This window comes from Gopherus flavomarginatus, chromosome 2 (genome assembly GCF_025201925.1).
Source record: "Gopherus flavomarginatus isolate rGopFla2 chromosome 2, rGopFla2.mat.asm, whole genome shotgun sequence".
NCBI classification, from domain to species: domain Eukaryota; kingdom Metazoa; phylum Chordata; order Testudines; family Testudinidae; genus Gopherus; species Gopherus flavomarginatus.
The window spans coordinates 52,312,005-52,332,042 of NC_066618.1; the positions used below are offsets into that span (position 1 = coordinate 52,312,005).

At 42.6% G+C, this 20,038-nt stretch overlaps 1 protein-coding gene across 3 annotated transcripts in view; it reads left to right on the top strand.

Annotated features, from left to right (window-relative positions):
• The window catches only part of GLCCI1 (glucocorticoid induced 1), a 115,639-nt gene extending 96,354 nt beyond the window's left edge, over nucleotides 1-19,285 (top strand). For 2 of the 3 annotated variants that reach the window (XM_050938629.1, XM_050938630.1), the window contains exons 6-8: nucleotides 383-593; nucleotides 15,179-15,299; nucleotides 16,412-19,285. In XM_050938629.1, coding sequence (XP_050794586.1) covers nucleotides 383-593; nucleotides 15,179-15,299; nucleotides 16,412-16,760 — 681 coding nt within the window. In that variant the 3' untranslated portion in view covers nucleotides 16,761-19,285. The remainder of the gene's footprint in view (nucleotides 1-382; nucleotides 594-15,178; nucleotides 15,300-16,411) is intronic. The other variant, XM_050938631.1, reaches the window with a different exon arrangement.
• The last annotated feature ends 753 nt before the right edge of the window (nucleotides 19,286-20,038 follow it).

Consider the following 20,038-nt stretch of genomic DNA (forward strand, 5'->3'; position numbering starts at 1 on the left):
GCTTACAGCGCTGGGAGCCGTGCTCCCAGCGCTGCGGCACTGTTTACACTGGCGCTTTACAGCACTGTATCTTGCAGCGCTCAGGGGGATGTTTTTTTTCACACCCTTGAGTGAGAAAATTGCAGCGCTGTAAAGCGCCAGTGTAGCCAAGGCCTTAGATAAACTGAAATGCATCTAGTCCTGAAACTTGTATAAGAAATATAATTGCAGCTGCAGTTGTCCTGGAGCAAAAGAGTTAATGTGCATTTTATCATTCTTTCCTTTTTAAATAACATGCTTGGTTTAGAACAGTTCTTTGTAGTCAAGACCCGAGTCTTCTTGCAGGCTGAAGGCTTTTAGAATCTGCCTTTCCTATGTAATATAAGCGTTGTTTCTGTTGCAGCCTTTGGATATTCCTGATGGTCGAAGAGCACCCTTGCCTGCTCATTATCGTAGCAGTAGCACGCGTAGCATTGATACACAGACTCCCTCTGTCCAAGAGCGCAGCAGCAGCTGCAGCAGCCATTCACCATGTGTCTCTCCCTTTTGCCCTCCGGAATCTCAGGATGGGAGTCCTTGCTCAACAGAAGATTTGCTATATGACCGTGATAAAGGTGAGAGTTGAACAGTCCGTTTGAGCACGTGGGCACTGGGATAGCATGTGGTGTTCTGCATTTACTACTACCTTCATTTTACTCATTACATCAATTTTTTGTTATGTTTTGTTTGGTTGTTGTAGTGGGATTGCAGATGAGGATTCATCTTAAAATTGGTTTTGTTTGTGTACATGTGTTTTTCCCCTCTTGTTTGTGAAATTTCACAAACATCTTCCATAAATATGTCAGAGGAGCACAGCAGAGTCATAAGTACATATGAAGGATATAGCAGGAAGAATGCAGAAAGCACAATGTATATGTTCAAAAAAGTGTTTCATAAAGGAGTATGTAGAATCTGCATTCATCTTATTGAGAGGGTTACTTGCTGATCAAAATGGTGAATCTGACTGTTTATGAACCTTGTTCAAAATATGATTTTGCATTTTTCTAACATTACATTTGTAACTAAACTGTTGCGTCTCACTGGAAGTAGTTGGAACTCGCTGATGAAGAACTCAATTTGTATTTGGCTGCATTGCATAACCAAACAGGATTTCTGAATAACTTCTAGTTAAATTTTACATTAAAACCACTGTCAATATCTTTCACTTTTCTCTGTCGAGGTTGTAAATGGCAGTGGAACTTGGTAGGGTTCCAGTATTTGAAAGAGTTAACAGATAAATTATTTAGTACACAAAGATTTAAGTAGCAATACTGTACACTGTAGTATCATTAGCCTTCGTAGTAGTAGCAGCACACATGCTGGAGAGAAAATGTCTTGTGTGAATGGGGAATCCCAGCATTTATAAACTTAATTTCCAGTACCTACAGAGTGACAGAATAGTTGTTTAGTTTCAGTTAAATATCTAATTTTGTTTTGTGACTGGCCAGTTTCATTCATTGTTTTTTGTTCCCCGGGTTATGCTTTTAGTAGTTTGTCTTTTGTTTCCTGATCACTACTGCTTCTACAGATGGGAATTTTGCTCATAATATGAGTTGGCTCACTAAACAGAAGATCTATTGCGTCTGTGGTACCATTGTTCTGTCAACTTAAAATATTTCTGTAAACCTGAGTGAAAATTGTAAAATGCCCCTATTTGACTGACCAAAGAGACTGACTGATTGTTTGATCAGGAATTTTAATTTAGAGGTAGCCTGTTCTTGATGCATTATTTCAATAGCTGTGAATTGTTTAGGAAAGTTTCCAAAGTATTGTAGTGTTACTCCTTTTCAGTCTATTCTTCTTCAAGTGATTGCTCGTATGCATTCCAGTTAGGTGTGTGCGCGCTGCATGCACGCCCGTCGGAAGACTTTTTACCCTAGCAACGCTTGGCGGGTCGGCTGGGCGCCCCCTGGAGTGGCGCCGCTATGGCACCGTATATATATCCCAGCCGACCCGGCCACCCTTCAGTTCCTTCTTACCGCCCGTGTCGGTCGTTGGAACAGTGGAGTGCGGCTTAGCTGACCTCCACCTTCCCTAGCTACTCGTAGTTCTCGTTGTTATCGTGTACATAGTTATTGTTCTTAGATAGATAGATAGGTAGATATAGATAAAGATAAACTCAGTTATAAGTTCTTACTTTAATAGTATAGTTAGTTAGTATTACTTAGTGGGGTTCGAGGAGTAGCCCCTTCCCCACGCCCGGTGCCGGAGTTCATGCCCGGCTCACCGGGTTTCAAACCGTGCTCGGCCTGTCACAGGCCGATGCCAACAGGAGATCCACACAACTCCTGTTTAAAGTGCCTCGGGGAGTCGCACTTAACAGCTAAGTGCCCTATTTGCAAAGCTTTCAAGCCGCGCACTAAAAAGGAGCGGGACATCAAACTAAAACAGCTCCTCATGGAGGCGGCCTTGACACTGCCACCTTCGGCACCGAGTGCCGGTCAGTCAGTGAACAGAGGCACCCCTACGACACCAGATCGCACCAGTACGCCTAAGGACTCTCGGCACCGGCCGACAGCGGCACCGAAGTCGACTCCGCGTCGATCCCTGTCCCCGAGGTCGAAGAAAGCCAAGACTCCTGCTCCCTTGGCGCCAACTACGCCACACCCAGAGAGCACGCCCAGTTCGGACCGCCAAGCTCTGATACCCGCTGCGGCACCAACAAAATCGGCACCGTTGATTCTGGTCCCGCAAGGGCCGTCGAGTCCGGCGCCTCATAGCTCCCCGGCGCGTGCCGCGGTAGAGCTCACCATGCCATCCACACTTGAGGCGTATTCGGCGGTGAGAGACTTAATCACCTTGACGGACTCGGCACTGCCTCTACCCCCGGCACCGCCGGTGTGGGTAATCCAATCTCGGGGCAAGCCGACCCTGCCTAGACCACCGTCCATTGGCACAGCGGACCGGCACCGCTCAAGATCGTGGTCCTGTAGACTCTCCAGGTCGAGACAACGCTCCCGTTCTCAACACCGCTTGCAGTCCCGGCACTGTTCCCCTACACGGCACCGGTTGGACTCGCGGCACCTGTCAGACTCCCGCTCTCCGCCACACTATTCGCGGCACCGCTTCAGCTCTCGGCGTCTATCCAGGCACCGTACCTCTCAGAGCCGTTCACAGCGCAGAGACTCGAGATCTCGGTCGACCTCCCAGCACCGGTCTGGTCGCAGGTCCCGATCTCGATCCCGGTACCGCTATGCATACCGGCACCGGTCCCTGTTAAAGAAGGGAGCGAGGTCCGTCGGAACTTCAGCCCAAGGTTTCTCTGCTCCTCCATGGCTGTCCAGGCAGTCATCTGTGTCCTCCCACGCGGACAGTTACTACGACCAGGAGCGAGATACGGAGGTGCCTACCGGAGTCTTCCAGGAGGTCTGGTCTCAGGACCTGGGACCTCACCAGTGGTCCTTTTGGACACTCTGGGCGTACCATCAGGCCCAGGATGCCCCATTGCTCCAGACCTGCTCCACCTCCTCAGAGCATCGAGCCCTAGAGGCCACCATTAGCTGTCCCCCTCCAGCTGGGACAGAGGAGCTGATATCCCATCCACCAGGTTCCCCGGTACTGCTGGAGCAGGAACCGACCCAGGAGCAGGAGGCCATCCAGGGCCCCCTCATTCCTGGTCTATCGTCCTCTTCCTCCCCAGACGAGGCAGTGGCAGGGACCTCATCATCAGGGCGCCTGCTGATAGACCTCAGAGCCCATCAGGACCTACTTAGGAGAGTGGCGCTCAACATCAGTCTTCCCGTAGAGGAAGTCCCGGAGGTCAAGGACCCAGTTGTCAGCATCCTGTCGGCAGATACCCCCACTAGAGTGGCTTTGCCTTTCATCAAAACCATCCAGGCCACCTGCTGACACCAGTCCCCAGCTTCCATTCCCCCTACGGCAAAGGGAGTTGAGAGAAAATACATGGTGTCCTCTAGGGGGTACGAGTATCTATATGTTTACCCTCCTCATTAGTTGTCCAATTGGTCAACGAGAGGGAACACCACAGCCAACAGGCGCCAGCCCCCAAATCAAAGGAGGCTAGGCGGATGGACCTACTGGGCCACAAGGTATATTCGGCAGGTGCCCTGCAGCTCAGGGTAGCCAACCAGTAGGCTCTCCTGAGCCGTTACAGCTACAACACCTGGGCGGAGGTGGGTAGATTCACAGATCTTCTACCACCGGACTCTCGCCAGGAATTTGCCGCATTCCTTGAAGAAGGGAAGAAGGTGGCTAGAACCTCCCTCCAGGCTTCTCTCGATGCGGCCGACTCGGCAGCCAGAACTCTGGCCTCAGGTGTCACCATGAGGCATATCTCATGGCTACAAGTCTCCAACCTGCCACCTGAGCTCCAATACACCAGCCAAGACTTACCCTTTGATGGCAAGGGCCTGTTCTCTGAAAAGTCGGACCCCAAGTTGCAGAGTTTAAAGGACAACAGGGTCATCATGCGCTCGTTGCTCATGCATACACCTGTGACCCAACGCAGACCCTTCCGGCCCCAACCTCACCGGCCTTACTCTGTGCCCTGGCACAGACAAGACTTCAGCAGAAGGCACGGGAGAGGTGGCCATAGGCGCCAGTCCGGACCTCAGGGGGGTCAGATCAACAACCCCACAAAAGCATCTCCGGTTCCTAAGTCTACCTTTTTGAAGGTACACACGAGGACGGCATACCAGTTTCAGGACAAGATCTTTCTCTTCTCTTTTCCAACCGCCTCTCCTACTTCCTCCTGGCGTGGTCCCAACTGACCTCAGACATCTGGGTCTTACGGACGGTGAAACAAGGATACCGCCTCCAATTTGTTTCATCCCCGCCTTCCCACCCCCCAACATAGTCCCTCTTCAGGGACCCCTCTCACGAGCAAGTCCTCTTACAAGAGGTGCAGTCTCTCCTCACCGCAGGAGCGATTAAGGAGGTACCACCAGATGAGAGGGGAAAAGGGTTTTACTTCCGCTACTTTCTGATCCCCAAGTCCAAGGGAGGCCTCAAGCCCATCCTAGAACTGCGAGGCCTCAACAAGTTTATGGTCAAGTTGAAGTTCCGCATGGTCTCCCTGGGGACTATTATCCCATCCTTGGATCCTGGAAACTGGTCTGCCGCCCTCGATATGAAGGGCGCGTACTTCCATATAGCCATCTTCCCTCCACACAGGAGGTATCTTCGCTTTGTAGCCAGTCACCGGTACTTCCAATTCACGGTCCTCCCCTTCGGCCTCTCTACGGCCCCGAGGGTATTTACGAAGTGCACTGCCATCGTCGCCGCCCACCTCCGCCAGCGGCAGATCCGTGTATTCCCGTATCTGGATGACTGGCTCGTCAAGGGAACCTCCCAGACTCAGGTCAGTCAGCACGTGAACATAATCACGGACCTATTCTCTCGTTTGGGGCTGCTCCTCAATGCCGAAAAGTCCACACTGGTTCCCACACAAAGGCTGGACTTCATAGGGGCAACCCTGGACTCCACTCGAGGCAGAGCCTACCTACCTCAGCCATGCTTCCAGACACTGACGGCAATCATTCAAGGTCTGCAGAACTCCCCCGCTCACCTCGGCGCACATGTGCCTCGGCCTACTAGGCCACATGGCCGCCTGCACTTATGTGACCAAATATGCCAGGCTCCGCCTCCGGCCCCTTCAAACATGGCTCAACTCGGTCTACCATCCGGGCAGGAACCCAATAGACACTCTGGTGACCGTTCCTCTGAGCACCTTATGCTCCCCCGACTGGTGGCTGACTCCCTCCCTGGTGTGTGCAGGGCTACCGTTTCATCCACCACGGCCCTCGCTGTCCCTAACGACAGATGCGTCATCTCTTGGTTGGGGGGCTCACCTCAGTCACTTTCGTGCCCAGGGCCTTTGGACATCACAGGAGCGACGTCCGGGAGCTGAGAGCAGTCCGCCTCGCGTGCCAGATGTTTCAGCAACGCCTTCATGGCCGTTGTGTCTCAGTGTTCACGGACAACACAATGGCCATGTATTATATCAACAAACAGGGAGGGACTCGCTCTTCTCCCCTGTGTCAAGAGGCCATTCGACTCTGGGACTTCTGTATAGCCCATTCGATAGACCTGGTAGCATCCTTTCTCCCAGGGGTTTGGAACACTCTAGCGGATCAGCCGAGCAGATCCTTCCTCTGTCACGAATGGTCGATAAAACCGGACGTTATTCATTCGGTCTTCCAGAGGTGGGGCTTTCCCCCATAGACCTGTTCGCCTCTCACACGAACAGGACATGCCAAGCGTTCTGCTCCTTCCAGGGTCTTTCGCCGGGATCGATCACGGACGCATTTCTTCTGTCGTGGGAGCACCATCTGCTCTACACCTTTCCACTGTTCCCTCTGGTTCACAAGGTCCTAATAAAACTCCGCAGGGACAGGGTGCATCTGATCCTGATCGCGCCAGCGTGGCCCAGACAACACTGATACACGACACTGCTCAACCTGTCCCTGGACAGCCCGATTACCCTACCTCTCCTCCCAGACCTCATAACGCAGGACCACGGCAGCCTTCGCCACCCAGACCTGCAGGCCCTTCACCTCACGGCATGGCTCCTGCGTGGCTAAACATATCGGAGTTACGCTGTTCCGCTCCGGTACAGCATGTTCTCCTAAGCAGCAGAAAGCCTTCCACTCAGTCTACGTACCTGGCCAAGTGGAAATGTTTCTCCTGCTGGTGTGCAACGCAGAATGTTACTCCTTCTGAGGTCTCGATCCCCGCTGTTTTAGACTACCTCTGGTCTCTTACGCAACAGGGCCTGGCGATATCTTCTCTGAGGGTGCACTTGGCGGCTATCTCTACATTCAATCCCGGAGAAAGTGGCCACTCCATGTTTTCCCACCCCTTTAGTTTCTAGATTTCTTAAGGGCCTGGAGCGCCTCTACCCCCCAGTACGCCGCCCTGCCCCCACCTGGGACCTCAACTTAGTCCTAAGCAGACTTATGCATCCGCCCTTTGAGCCATTGGCGATTTGCTCACTCCTATACCTGTCGTGGAAGACAGTCTTCCTGGTGGCTGTTATATCGGCCCGCAGGGTCTCCGAACTCCGGGCGCTCTACGATGGACCCACCGTACATTGTCTTCCACAAGACAAGGTACAGTTGCGACCTCATCCGGCGTTCCTCCCTAAGGTAGTGTCAGATTTCCATACCAACCAGGACATCTTCCTCCCAGTCTTCTTTCCAAAGCCCCACTCTTCTCGACGGGAGCAACTGTTACACTCCTTAGATGTCCGTAGGGCGCTCGCTTTTTATATCGAGCAGACAAAGCCCTTCCGGAAATCTCCCCAGCTGTTCATGCTAGTAGCGGAACGGATGAAAGGTCTACTCATTTCCTCCCAGAGGATCTCCTCTGGGTAACTGCATGCATACGCACGCGCTATGGCCTGGCTCATGTCCCCTCGGGCCATCTCACGGCACATTCTACCAGAGCTCAGGCTTCGTCAGCCGCCTTCCTGGCCCACGTGCCTATCCAGGAGATATGTCGCGCAGCGACCTGGTCATCAGTCCACGCCTTTGCTTCGCACTGTGCTCTGTTCCAACAGTCTAGAGATGATACAGCCTTTGGCTCAGCAGTTCTACACACTGCCACGTCTCACTCCGACCCCTCTGCCTAGGTAAGGCTTGGGAATCACCTAACTGGAATGCATATGAGCAATCACTCGAAGAAGAAAAGACGGTTACTCACCTTTGCAACTGTTGTTCTTCGAGATGTGTTGCTCATATCCATTCTAAACCCACCCTCTTTCCCCACTGTCGGTGTAGCCGGCAAGAAGGAACTGAAGGGTGGCCGGGTCAGCTGGGATATATATATGGTGCCATAGCGGCGCCACTCCAGGGGGCTCCCAGCCAACCTGCTGAGTGTTGCTAGGGTAAAAAGTCTTCCGACGGGCGTGCACACACCTAACTGGAATGGATATGAGCAACACATCTCGAAGAACAACAGTTAAAAAGGTGAATAACCATCTTTTCTTGCTATAGATTTAAAATAAAAAGCAAAATTTATTTCAGTTAGATATAAGTAAGAATTATTAACTCAAGAAAATGTCAGTTTTAGAACAGTTTCCTATACAGCAGAAGCCTAAATTTGTTAATATCTAAACATTGATTTTTATTGAGATAACTGACAAGTTTACAGTTAAACACATGCATAAATGTTTGTAGAATTTACTAAAAATGTCTAAATTGCCCTGATATGTATGTGTTTGGAAGAATCAAGTAGCCTAGTAGCTTTGGCATCAGAACTGTGTCACAAGAGCCGACAAGACACCCAAAGTTGTCACAAAGAGCAACTTTGGGTGTCACTCCTGGGACATTTTCACAAATCTGATATGTGGATTTTGGGTAATAATGTTTGCTAATTGAATGGCTCAATGGCTTCTGGGTGACTAATCAAAGTCTAAATGGGTTAAAGAGACAGACTCCATTTTGGTGGGAGGACAATGTGTGTCTGTGAAAGGGTCAGGCAATGGATTCCACAGAGATAATATGTATAAGGTTTCTGAATGTCTTTAGTAAAAACTCATTTTCTTTTTGTAACTAAGATTTTGGAATTGATTCACTAGTGTGCTAAGTACAGTCCAATGCTGGATGGTGCAGTTAAGGTTTTACACTCTTCCCTGTGTATATTCTCTGCTTATTTTTTTTATTAATACACCTTTTAGTATTTATATAATCTGGATACAATAAGATTGTCTTTTTATGGGGAGTACTGACTGTTCTTGATCCTGCAGAATGTTACCTATCTGTCTTTAATTCAGGAAGAAAGGAATTAATTATAGAACTGTTTATCATCTAGAAAAGATCAGACTGCATAAAAAGTCTTGGTACAATGCAGGAATTGGCCTGGCTCCAAAATCAGCAGAGACCGGGAGGACAAAAATAGATAACCCTTTTCACTAATGGGCAGTTTATCTGCAAGTTCTGTGTTGCTTTGTCCAGGTCAAATCACTAAATAGACTGCCACCAAAATTAGTCAACTCACAGGTAAGTTTGTTCAAATATATTTCCTCAAAACACACACACTAAAAAGTGGGGGCGGGGGAAGATTCAATTTATAGTTAGGAATGCACAAATCTAAACTTGACAACAAATGAAATGAGTATTCACATTCTAAAGGAAAATCTTTTATTTGTGTGGAAGTATATAATACAATATTTTTAAGAATGTGGGCTTTTAAGATATTTTTTTAAAGTTATAAGTCTTGGATATCTCCTGGTTAGAAAATGAAGACTAGAACTGAAGTATTTTAATTTAAATTTGAATTGCTTATCACGTGTCAGGTCTTCTGTTTTTTGAAGAAGCTGACAGTTATTTGGACTTAGTTTTGCTACTGAGCTTCAAAAGGATCAGTGGCATTTGCTCTGTACATGGATCTTAGGACTGTCTGTAATAGTAGGTTTTTACTGATTGTCAGCCTTAATGTTTATGCATATAGCATCGGCGACAAACATGCTAGTTTGTAAAGTTGTACAGTCAGTAATGTACCAGGCACACAGATATGACAAAATAGCTTTATTATTATTATTATTATTATTATTTTATTATTAAAATATTATGAGTATATATTAGTATTATGAAATACCCATTACCTCCAGCACCACCAAAAAAGTTCAGTCACAGCACAACCAAGGTCATGGTTATTTTTAGTAAATTTATAACCAGTTTCTGTAAACATAGTTTAGTAACTCTATCCATTGCTAATGAACAGCATTAATTGTTGGCGCTAGAAAAATGGATGCAGTGACTTTCACAATTTCAGATTCAAGAGTTCTTATGCGATATTAAAATTCAACCATCAGATGAACAACATACCGTATGGCTTTCTTTGCAGTCAGACATTTTAAGGCTTGAAAAGCTTACTAGTACATGCTAACAAAATGTAGGTATTTTAAATCCCAGATGATGTATTCTGTTTCTTACGCGATTTGGGCCTCGTTTTCCCTTCTAGTTAAAAAACTCATTTTGATTTACTACTGAAAAATTATAATTAACAGCATTAAGCTGCTCCTGAATGTTTTTCTGAATAGAAAATGAAAGTTAATAGTTAATCAAGCCACCTGAGTATTAAGGGGTACCAGCCCGCTGTCCAGACACAGCACTGCTTTACATTTCTAAAGCATCTTTTCTTTCTTGTGTAATGCTGTGCTTTGGCCACAGGCCCTCATTTGCTGCTCTTTGAACCAGATTAGCTGTTTAGATTACATTTCTATAAGGAGCTACTTTAATCTAATGAATTTTTCAATAGAAAATGAAAGTCAGCTCTGGTGAGGGGAACCATAACAGTTTCTGCAATGGGAGAATGATTCTGAACAGCATCGGTCAGAGCATGTGAGGAGAAAATTTAATGGCCACTGTTTTAAAAATTGGTCAGCCTATAGTATGGTAAGAGGCATCTTCAGTGCATTAAGGCTACCAGCTCTACAAAGTTTGCATTATTGGGATGCAGATCTGTGACATTGGTTTGACTCTAGTGCACATAGGATTGACTTTTGAGACCCTGTCTTCTGGAGCAATATTTGAGCTCTCTAAACCTATCCTGTTAAAATTGTAATGTAGAATCTGGTATCTGATCAGGGAGTTAACCAGTCAAAGAGTCGGTTAAAGTATTTTTTTTAAATGCAGATTACCTCCATAGTGGTCCCTTGCCTAGCAATCTAGCATAGTAACTCTTAAGTTGCTAAATATTTGATGTACTGCAGTTTCTCTAGAATTTGTTTTAGCAACATTTGTGTTTCGGATAAGAGTAATATTGAGGTAATTCTAGTCTCGTGAACAGAGGAAAAGAAAAGATAATGAGTACGCGGGGAAGAAAGTAGGACAGGATAATTTTATACTTGAGGCAGGAGAGGTAAATTAGACAGACAATCCTAATGTATAACTAGCCAGCTTTAAAATATATTTTATATAGGGAAAAATTCCTTTACAATGTATAACCTTTTCTTAAATGATTTAGTGATAAGTATTCGCTTTTAAGTACTACTTAGAGGCTGCAGAATAGTGCTGTAAACTGGGTGCCCCAAGCAACAAGCGGATAGAGGTGCCATCTTTTCAGTGAAATATAAAAATGAATTTGTGTGTGCTTACTGAAAGTCCCATTGCATTTTCACGAAGACTTAATGTCCTGGCTAAATTCCAGTTTGAGTAATTATATTCTGTCTACCTGGATTCTATATTCTGCACCCAAAGTTTCAAGTTTATATAGTATTCTGATAAACCTCCTGAGCTAAATTTTTTTAGTGTTCTGTACACTATTACTTAATTTGTATATTTCATCCCAGTATTAGCTGCACTTCAGTGATGGCTGTTCAAAGAACTCCTGTATATATGGAGCTGTATCCTGCAATCCTGTCTTTGCCAAAACTCCCATTTAATTATCTTTTAGTGGGAGATTTGGCTAAATGAGGACTGCAGGATCTGGCTCATGCTTTGTAAAGGTTTTATAAAGTGCATGGAGAGAATACAAGCAGAAAGGCACTTTTCTGTATAAATAAAGAATACCATTTGTTTTTAACCTATCAAAACAAAGAGTAATCCTGAGGGTCATTAGCAGAGTTTCTCTTTTTTCCTTTTTTTTGTTTTTTAGTTGTCCATCTGCCACTCAAAATTAGTAGTTAAACTTTGCAGGTTACCTCTTACATCTGTCCCTTTTGTGTAAGTACTGTCACAGGACGGTATTGTCATTGTTGAAACATATCTAGAGATTAAAAACATTTTGTTTCATATTTAATACATATTTAATGTGTGTGTGGTTATTAGTGAAAATAATCATATTGTTTAATAGTTGGTTAAATTGTAAACATTTTCTAAATCATAAGCATAAAACAGCATTCAAAATGTCTAAATTTTAAGTTTACAGTTGTGTAACATGGAACTCCTGCCAGACAAAACTTTTACCAAGGCAGTCTTCATTGTAGTAATAGTGAAAAAATTGAACTTAGGTGTTACATCTTACTATTTTCTATTAATTTTCTATCACTGCTTCCTTAATGAAATGCAATTCGTTCATTTACTAAAATTGTAGGCTTTTAACTGCCAACACTGCAGATTCAGCCCAATACATGAAAAAATTAAGCAGTGTTCACCATTCCTCATGTAACTTTATCAGCAGTAAGTCTTCTGGTACTGGAAATGTAACTGACAATGTTGTTGATACTGTTACAAGGAGAGCAGAATTGAGCTTGCTCTTCTGTGGCATTGTTGGCTTTGTAGCACTGACAATATTAAAAACTTGTGCCAATAAACTAAGCATATGTTACTCAAAACAGGAAAGATACAAAGATACATCTGAACCATATTTTGCAGCAGCAAAATCAGTGTTGACAACTAACAGTCCTGTGAAAAATGGAGAGGAAATACCATTTGAAACTTTCAGTCACCATGCAAGCTATTTAGTGGTATTTAAAAATTTTTTTAGAAATTTCAAAAAGTTATCCGTGTTACACGTGCTTAACGGTACAGAGGCAGAGCAGCTGTTCAGAGTAGCTAAGAAGTGACAATTAGGAATCTGGAACCTTGACCTGATTAAGATCCGATACGGAGGTACAGTATGCTTGTTTTGTTGACATATATGCTTGTAGAGCACACCCCACTAGCTGTTGAATGAAGATAAAATAATGACTTCTTTGAAAGAAGCCAGGCATCCCTGCCTCCCAAAGGGATGGTGTTTGGGAAGAAATATTTGCAGGATTATTAAAATACACATTACTTATTTTTTAATGTTAGAATTACAGTTGATGTTTCTGAACTTTATTACTGGAGGTATCTACTTCACTAAAAACTTTACCATATGAGATTCTGGCACTACTGAATACCAGTTTAAGAAACTGTAAAGACTGTCCTTCCTGCTTTAAATACTGATATAATTACAGGCTTGTGATTTTGTTTCCACAGCCCTGAAAAAAAACTTTTTTTAAGGTTTTATGAAATGAAGCACAAAGCACATACTATGTGATTCACTTCATAAGCATATGTATTCTTCAGACATCAAAATCACATTCTGTCCAAAATGAAAGGCTTGTTATTCTGTAAGTAACACACGCACGCGCGCGCACACACACACACACACACACACACACACACACACACTCGCTTGTGTTAACTTGTTAATCATCCCCCTACTTCATATCTACCCTTAGATATTAATACACTTCTACCAATTTATTTACTTACTTTGTCCTATAATAGTTTCAACAAACAAATCCAAACATGCTAAAAACTTTTATCAATTGATGAGCTGTCTAAACAGGATTGTAGATCTTCTTAAAATTGACTAAATTCTCAATTCAGCTGTTATTTCTCTTAGGTTTACATCTACAGTTTTTCATTGATTGGTGCAATGAACAGTAATACAGTCTCATTTCCAAACAGATTTTAGGTGGAAACCTGGATCTTCAATTTTAAATGCTAGAAGAGGAGGAATGAACACAGGATTACATTCCATCACCCACATTTCAGTCTGCTCTTCCTGTTCTGGGTTCAACATATGACCTTTTTCTATGGGGTCAGCCATGCTGGCCAAGTATTGGAAAGATTCTAGAAGGATCTTGACACTGTCAACTTGACAAATCATACTACTGTTTGCAAGCTTTTTACCTATCTTGTTACAGGTAACACCTAATATCCTGTAACTAAAAGGTCCATTCCGACTGAGGGAGAAACAGTGAAACTGGAAACAAATTTTCCTCAAATCAGTTGCAGTACTGTTAAAGGGAAGAGTGGCTAAGTTGGTAGCGTCCGTTAAAAATGAAATAGTGATCTATCAAAACACGTAACATTAAAATTCAGTATCTTATATTTATGAGCAATGATTATATCAGAACTTTTGCAGACTCTTTTGTGGGTTCTCAAAGTGGACTTAAAATGAATTCACTGAGTCTCTGCCTGGGCTGTGGGGAGTTTGTGCTAGTGGATCACAGTGCAAGTTTGTGGCCTCAGTTAGTAGATTTTCCCTTGTTGTTTCTGCTCGTCTTTCATACAACAGAGGAAAATAAAACATTCACAAATAGGAAAATGTGTATGTGAACCCACAGAAATTGTCTGGGGAACTCAAACAGGTACAGAAACGGAAATTACTCTTAGGGTGGGATTTGGAAGCTGGACTTAGGTGCCCTTCAGCCTATAGAAATTCAAAACCCTGAGGTAAGTGCCCAGGCTCTCTGTACAATGTGTGGGGAGAGCGAGATACCATAAAAAGAGATTTGCAAAAGCCAGTGTGCTGAGTGGGGAGCTGCCTAAACTAGCCAGTGGGAACTGCCGAGGAGAAGGGGTCTGGCCTAAGCCCTGCCCCTCCCAGGGAGTTAGGTGCCTATCTCTGGGCCAGAGGAAAGCATCTTCTTCCGCTTGGGAGTCACAGCCATGAACCCTCTCCTCGAGTTAAGTGCCAAAGCCAGGTTACTGTTTTGTCTTCAAAAATATTTGTGGTGGGCCCTCGCCTTATAGCCTTTAGTCCCGTGGTTAGGCCCTCAGCTAAGACATCAGAAACTTCCATTCTGCCTGATCTGTAGCAGGGACTTGATCTTGAATCTCTCACCTCCCAGGTGAGTCTCCTAATCACTTTTTTGAATCCCATCCTTAACTCCTTTTTTGTAACCGACTAGATTTCAAGTTGACATTGTCTCTCTAACTATGATGTTCCATTTTCATGATGAACCGGGATGAGCAATGTTAGCTCTGCCTCCCATGCTACCAGTAGGAGGCTATTGAGGGCAACGTTTCTGCTAAGGACTATAGGCTTTTAATAAAGTATATGCTGTATACATTCATTTTCAATTACCATGTTTATGCAATAAGAAGGCATACAGAACTCCACATTATCATAACCACTTGTAATTCTTTTGCATGTGCTATACATATTATCCTGTTCATTTACATTTTTTTGAAATACATAATAAAGAACTTATTTGTTTCCAGGATTACAGCTCTGCTTTATTCAATCTGCAGTGTTCTGGATAAAAATATCCTTCTATTATGTGCTTTTATGGTAGATTACTGCTGCACTGAAGCTTTTATTCAGAAGAAATGTGCTATAGAAGGGTGTTAGAAATAGTCTGCAATAAAGGAAGCATTGTGGTAGAGGTGAACTGGCATTTGAAGCTAAATTGTGAAAAAGGCATCTTGTTTGGAAATCAAATTTAATGAAAAGCACACTCAATCACTAGTGTAATATAACTGCTTTAAATTTTCAGACAGTGGGAGTAGCTCACCGTTGCCCAAGTATGCCTCATCTCCCAAACCAAACAACAGCTACATGTTCAAACGAGAGCCCCCAGAGGGATGTGAGCGAGTGAAGGTCTTTGAGGAAATGTCGTAAGTAATGCCTTTTATATCAGCTGGTATCTGCAAAGCAGTAAACCTTTTTACTGAACCTTTTCAATTGCAGATGAATAAACTACTCCAGCTGATGAGTTTTTTGCAGGAGCAAACTGTTCTTAGAGAGTTTGAACAGGCAAAAAGTTGGAAGTGTTCATTTTGGCTTGAAGGGGAATGGAGTATGTTATGCTTGAACTTTTTAATGTGTTTATAAAAGACAAACAAGAAAAGTGACGCAAAGAAAACATGGAATACTTAGTTTTAAAATATTATGTCCAGCATTTATAAATCCCTTTTCTTTATTATCCTATCCATTTGTGTCCATTTTATAAAATGTTCCTGGCTTAAAAGAAAATGCTGGGAGCAGGCAGTTTTTGTTAGTCAGTATTGAGCTATATTTTGACATGTATAAAACAGATATACAAAATGAAAGGGAATGTGTATAAAGTAGATACAGACTTAGCAAATTTACGATAGAGGGTTTGCCTAGTAGTTTTGAAGGTACCACTGTGTGCTATTGTGCAAGAGACCAGAATTTAAACTCTTGGCCTTCACCTCTTTTTCCCTAGACCAGCAGTACTGCGGCTATGCTGTAGGTTGCATATACATAGCTCCTGTGGATGGAAGGAGCCAGGAGGGCATGTTCTGCTCCAGTAGCATTCCCTGCTGGCTAAGGAGCAGTGTTGTTGGGTTCTGGAGGAAGGACCAAACCAATATCTGGATTTGAGGAAAGGAGAATTTTATCTTATGGAGTTTCTCAAAAAAGGGATTTAATACTCCTAAATATATGCTGCTGTTTCAATATTTTTGTCAAACTAAAATTTCTAAGTTCATCATCATATTTTTTCCATGTGCATTCGTACTGTAGATTTTATTGCTGAAAGCTGCATGTTGTCCGATGGTATCCAGTCACTTTTGTTATAAATACTATTTTAATGCTGTGGATCAAACAGTTAACTGACTACCAATATGGAAGATGTTTGCCCCTTTATGTCCAATTAACCCCATTCCTTGTCATTCACATTTTAGCAATTTGTGGAACTACAAAACCTGTTCACATAATAAACTTTTTCAGTTTGTCAGGTGTATAATAATTTGTCTCGTTGTAGGTCTCGTCAGCCTGTCTCAGCCCCGCTCTTTTCATGCCCTGACAAAAACAAGGTTAATTTCATCCCAACCGGATCAGCTTTCTGTCCTGTAAAACTTCTGGGTCCCCTACTACCTGCTTCTGACCTGACTCTCAAGAACTCTCCAAACTCTGGTCAAAGCACAGCTTTGAGCACTCTGACTGTCGAGCAACTTTCATCTCGGGTCTCCTTCTCATCTCTGTCAGATGACACCAGCACAATGGACTCTACAGAGGTCTCAGTACAACAGCCATCCCAACAGCAGCAGCCGCTTTTGCAGGAACTTCAGACTGAAGAACTCTCCTCTCCTCAGAGCTATGTGGTAATCTAGACCAAGGTGGAGCAGGCCTCTGCCCTGAAACAAGGACTGGGGAGTCTATACTAATACATCTGCATGGAGTGGCAACCTTTTCAGAACAAAACAAAATACTTATCAGCATCTTAAAAATATCTCAATACTGTTCTTGGCAGGGACAGAACTCATATTCAGCATTTTTTTGTGAAAAAGCAGTAATGCTTGCAAAAACCGTGCATCATTAAGCATTTAAGTGGAGACTATGCATTTCATAGTATGACCAGATTAGTACTGTCTTGTGTTCTGTTTCAAATTCTACAGTATAAATAAGCTCTGTATCAAAAAAGTTGCCTGTCTGAATAGAAAATGTCTTGCTGTGTTGTGTCCTATGGAAAATACTGTACTTCAGGATTATGTTTACAATTGATCCAGGTGTTTATGTTTCTAACTTCTGTAATACATACAATGCAAAAAAAAAAAATGGCCACAACAGTTGCACAGTGCCCGCCCTATGGCCTAGCTTCAGGTACTTCTCTCGAAGTCTAAACTCAGGTAACTTGGAATGTATATCATATTGGGATATAAAATATTTTACAGCTAAAAAGCTAAAGAGAGAACATCACTCTTTTGCCTTTCCTTGTTTTATGCATTAATATTTCCTCATTACATTCCACTTTCTTGGAATAAGTGCATTCAAATCCAGGAGAATGATGACCTGGACATGAGTGAACGTGAGGAGAACCAGCAAATCGGTGATGTACAACATCACTTTGTCATGTGGTTACAAGTAAAACAACTGTTGCATTTACTGTCATTTCAATATATGTAAAATGTGGCATTTAAAGGTTTCAGGTGTCGCTCAGTTAATGACTGTTAAGCTGTTGCAAATGAAGTGTTCAGTACTAGACTGTACATAAGAAACATTCCATGTTTTGTGTGAAAGGATTTTAAAAGACGAGAATGTTTTTGTTTAATTTCAGAAAATTCATTGAGGTTTCACAGGGGTTGGTGGGGATTTCCTCTCATGTTTATGTTGGCAGTTAAGCTACTGTTACCATCTAAGAGTCGAATTAATGTTTAGTTTCTCTTCTGGAAATGTTCATTAACTTGCTGGTTGGAAATTAGGTTTCTCAGATTTTATCAAGCAACATGAACAGCATTCTATTTGCATAGTGAATGATTCTACTTTTGGACTAAAATCCAAAAGGAGCAACTGGATGTTTTAAAGGAGGAGAGAAGCAAAAGTTCGCCTAATCAGAGCTTCTCATAGTACCCTCATTTACTTAAATTACTACTGTATAAAGTTTTTCCTTGTTAAAATGTGGGTAAGAAACCCTAGTAAAATAGTTTGGTGCTTGCAAGCTGGTCACCTTCTCAAAGATAGTACATAGCAAGAACTGTTTGCTAATATTCTTACTGTGCTGGAACTGCAAAGCATTGCTTTCGAAGATAATGTCCTGTGATACAAAGAGGAGCCCAAAGGCAGAATAAACTTGATGTTCTTGCTCCATTGGTTTCAGCTCAGTGGAATTAGGTTTATGTTGTCTGCTCCTAAGAGAATGTGGTTTACCTTTTCCCAGGAATTGAAGAGATTAGCCACCTGCAGCCACTGCAGCATTTAAATTCATGCCATTGCTTTTTTTTTCTTCTTTTGATGAGGAATTGTGGGAAAAGACTAAGATAGCAGCACCAATAACTACTGGCAAAATTGGAAAAAAATATCCTGCTATTGTGTATACTTTTGAGATACAGAAGCCCAGTTCCCTTCTTGTTTTGTTAGTATTCTATTACAAGGTGTAAACCTGCAGCTTGTAAAACACTCAGTACTCTGACTGTTGGGTGGAGCTGCAAAGACAGTGTAAGAGGCGGAAGTCTGTTTTTTTATTTTTACCATTTTCACATGAAGAACCTTTTTGAAGCCCTCACACAGCAACAGCCATCTTGAACCCTACTAATCTCAGGCCTTGGTGAAAACACTATATATTTTGTAGATTGACATTAAAGGGAAAAAATTCCCCTGTTCTGTGATGTAAGTGCAAATTTGTTCTAATGTTTTACATTCTAGATTAACATTGCAATATGGTGACTTTTCTATGCTCTGGTAGTGTCCAAATACGAATCTGTAGTTTCAGTTCTTGGTGTTAGGATTCCAGAAAGATTTAATAAGCGATTTTTAGATCCATGATGAACTCTGATGTACTGTATTTACAGTGACATTACATGCTCATTTTCCATGAGAAACTAAATATTAATTGTTGCACATTTGTTCTTAGCGTATTTGAAGGTTTTGAACCAAATGTGTTAAAGTTAATGCTTTGCCATGTAAATTTCCCAGCAGTTGTTGATCTCAAATGTATCCTACATCCAGCTGTAGAAATTTGTCAAATATTGTTTGAAGTTTTGTACATAGCTGTACTGTTATTTCTAGCCACTGTGCTGAACAGTATTCGAGTTATCACACAATATTGCTTTGCACAAGGAAATGTGTGGCTTTTGTTTTGTATTTTTTCAGTATAGAAGTTCCTGTGTCTTATTTAAATAAAGTTATTAGTAAAAATTTAAGAACACAATAGTAGTGGTTCATGTATTTGGCCTGGAAATGATAGTGAAACACTAAAGAATTAAGTTATTTTGTATTATTCCAAGTATTTCTATAACAACCATCCATACTAAGTGAGTAGCCTATCTCTACCACTGGTGTTTCAACCTGTTATGGTTCTAGTTGACATGGAAATAATCTCGTACATATTGGTTTTGCTCAACATTGGCTCCAGGGGATAAAAAAAAAAACCCGAAAAATACTAGTTAATTTCTGCAAATTGTAATGAATTTTAAAAAAAAACAAACAAAAACAGTTAAATAGTATTAGAAACACCCTGCTTATCCGCTGCCAAGTTTATAATATGCGTAATGTTCAGACTTATCTATTCATATTTACAAAAGCTATTTAGATGTTTCATAGGACGCTAAACTAGAAGAGTCTTTAAGAAAGGGTGTGCTATAAACCTATTGATATAAAGCCACCAGCAACTGGATAATCTTGGTTTCAGCTATTTTGTTGGAGTGAAATAATTTTTTGATTTGAAAAACAACTTCCATATACAAAAAATTGAGTATGTAAGCACAAATCCTCAAAAGTTCACTAAACTGCCATAGGAATAAGAAAATTTCAGATCATCTTGAGAAATTAACTGGAGAACTAAATATTTAGTTAAATACTTTCTCATTAAGTGGTAAACTAGATTTTTCAACTTGAAAATGTTTTAAATCCTCAATCATGTGCTTAGTATGTTAACTGAAATTCATGATGACTG